We start from the raw sequence: 2,237 nt of genomic DNA, 5'->3' as shown, positions 1-2,237 counted from the left end.
GGAAGATATGGGGCACGTCTGGGATCATGCATTTCAGAACGTTCTAAAAGTAAGTTGCACGATTCAAATGTTTTTGTGGTACATCTATGATGGTGAAATATTACAGATTAGCCCTTCGGAGTGCAAAATATTGCTTACTGATCCTCCACTTAATCCTACTAAGAATCGCGAAAAAATGGTACGTTATTTTGAACCTGGTTTCTAGCCATAACCAAAGGTTTTGATCAGGTTGAGACTATGTTTGAGAAGTACAATTTTGCAGCTGTTTATATCCAAATTCAGGCCGTTTTAACACTCTATGCCCAAGGTTCTTGGAGCAAAGACCTTACATTAATGTACTGTTGTGTTTTCTTGAATGAGCAGGATTATTAACGGGGCTCGTAGTTGACTCTGGAGACGGAGTTACACACATTGTAAGTATCCACTTCTACTTTATCTTTCTCGTTTGTCATCTCGATTGTAACTGTAACCGTGGTGCCAGGTACCTGTTGTAGATGGGTACTCGTTCCCTCACCTCACAAAACGCATGAATATTGCAGGGCGTCATGTTACCTCCTACCTTATCGATCTTCTGCTCCGTAGAGGGTAAAGCTGACTGCTTTTATACTAGTTCATTTTAGCTTGGCGTTTCTTTTTCTCCTTGCAGGTACGCTTTTAACAGGAGCGCGGACTTTGAAACAGTAAGGGAAATGAAAGAGAAGCTATGTTATGTCAGGTTTGTCAGCGTGCTAGATCACGAACTGATTTCTAACTAAAATTGTTGTCTTAAAGTTTTGACTACAAGCGAGAAACTCAATTGGCACTGGAGACAACTATTGTGGTGAAGCAATATACGGTCTGTAATTTGTAACTTTGAGTGAACTTATAAAATCTGTTTGTTTTCAGTTGCCAGATGGACGAGTCATAAAGGTAGGCGCGGAACGCTTCCAAGCACCAGAAGCGTTGTTCAATCCGGTTAGCACTGTTACTTCTGCTGGTATTCACGTTGTAACTTTAGAGAGTTTTGTCCAGGAACTGCTGGATATGGAAGGAGGAGGACTTGCCGAGCTTGTATTCAGATGCATTCAAGAAATGGACATTGACAATCGTATGACGGTAATCCTTTTTTGCTGTGTCCTTGAGATTTTTACTTGTGGTAGGACTGCAGCTTTATCAACACATTGTCCTAAGTGGAGGAAGCACAATGTATCCTGGTCTACCTAGCCGGTAAGTGTTTCTATTTAGAGCTCTTGATTTCAAATGTACAGTTTCGTCTCCTTTGGCCAGGTTAGAGAGGGAGATTCGAGATTTTTACCTCAAGACAGTTTTGAAAGGAAATAAAGAGGGTTTGAAGGTGAAGGCAGTCTTATTGTCGTTTCGTTTCTAAACTACAAATGGTTGCAGAAGTTCAAGCTTCGAATTGAAGACCCTCCCCGGCGGAAGCACATGGTTTACTTGGGTGGTGCAGTTTTAGCTGGCATCATGAAGGTACTTGAAAACATTTTACTTGCTAATTCAACAGCTCAACCGCGCAGGATACATCTGATTTCTGGATTACAAGACAAGAGTACGAAGAAGAGGGTTTTAGATGTCTTCGCAAATGTGGACAGGCATAGAGAAATCGTTGTAGGCTGACCCAGGCTTGAGTGCTCGCCCTGTCCTTCGAATCTGCGAGGGAGTCTTCCGTTTGTGTACAGCATTTTCGTATCTGTATGTAACACCTTTTTGCTTGTAATTCTGGCAGAACTAAGAGATTCGTCGGCGTTTGACACAAACGTCATGCTGATTAAACTTCACACATGGTCAAAACGTCATGCTCTTGTCTAATCTGTAAGCTACTATTTGTTTATTTTCTGAATTTACTGGAAATAATCCGCTGTTTCTCTCAGTGATGGACATGACCGCTTACGCAGGCTTGGCTTTAACTCGCGGCAACCGTACAATCATTTGCCTGATATATATTTTCGTTGGCAACCGCAGTTCATAATCATTCTCACAAAATTCAGCTGCAGATCCTTTGGAAACAACGCAACCAGGTCTTAAATCCCTTGGAAACATGGTAGAAGTCGTCCAGAGAATTCGCTTGGTCAATCGCTTGCAGCGGGGTTTTTCTACACGAGCGGTCGAGCCGAGCCGAGCAAGGAATCGTCGTCACGCAATATAGATCCTCGTAAGTTTCTCTCTTGCAATTTGTTTAAGTTGGTTTTCTCCTCGTTGATAAGGCATTCATGAGCTTGGTGAAGATGCTGCTTGATTGT

The 2,237-nt window shown here is 42.2% G+C and overlaps 2 protein-coding genes across 2 annotated transcripts in view; both read left to right on the top strand.

The window, feature by feature from the left end:
• Nucleotides 1-1,714, top strand: part of LOC9656293 (actin-related protein 2) — a 2,581-nt gene extending 867 nt beyond the window's left edge. The window contains exons 4-16 of the mRNA XM_024685571.1: nt 1-49; nt 107-178; nt 229-307; nt 364-413; nt 482-585; nt 647-715; nt 772-835; nt 886-954; nt 1,012-1,095; nt 1,148-1,206; nt 1,267-1,333; nt 1,384-1,467; nt 1,515-1,714. The exon at nt 1-49 is cut by the window's left edge and continues 50 nt beyond it. Coding sequence (XP_024541339.1) covers nt 1-49; nt 107-178; nt 229-307; nt 364-413; nt 482-585; nt 647-715; nt 772-835; nt 886-954; nt 1,012-1,095; nt 1,148-1,206; nt 1,267-1,333; nt 1,384-1,467; nt 1,515-1,595 — 931 coding nt within the window. The 3' untranslated portion in view covers nt 1,596-1,714. The remainder of the gene's footprint in view (nt 50-106; nt 179-228; nt 308-363; nt 414-481; nt 586-646; nt 716-771; nt 836-885; nt 955-1,011; nt 1,096-1,147; nt 1,207-1,266; nt 1,334-1,383; nt 1,468-1,514) is intronic.
• Nucleotides 1,715-2,035: 321 nt separating this feature from the next.
• Nucleotides 2,036-2,237, top strand: part of LOC9648229 (aspartyl protease family protein 2) — a 2,128-nt gene continuing 1,926 nt past the window's right edge. Inside the window, exon 1 of the mRNA XM_024685500.1 lies at nt 2,036-2,101. Within this exon, the coding sequence (XP_024541268.1) occupies nt 2,036-2,101 (66 nt within the window). The remainder of the gene's footprint in view (nt 2,102-2,237) is intronic.

This window comes from Selaginella moellendorffii, unplaced genomic scaffold (assembly GCF_000143415.4).
Source record: "Selaginella moellendorffii unplaced genomic scaffold, v1.0 SELMOscaffold_45, whole genome shotgun sequence".
NCBI classification, from domain to species: Eukaryota; Viridiplantae; Streptophyta; class Lycopodiopsida; order Selaginellales; family Selaginellaceae; genus Selaginella; species Selaginella moellendorffii.
This window is presented reverse-complemented; position numbering and strand designations above follow the sequence as displayed.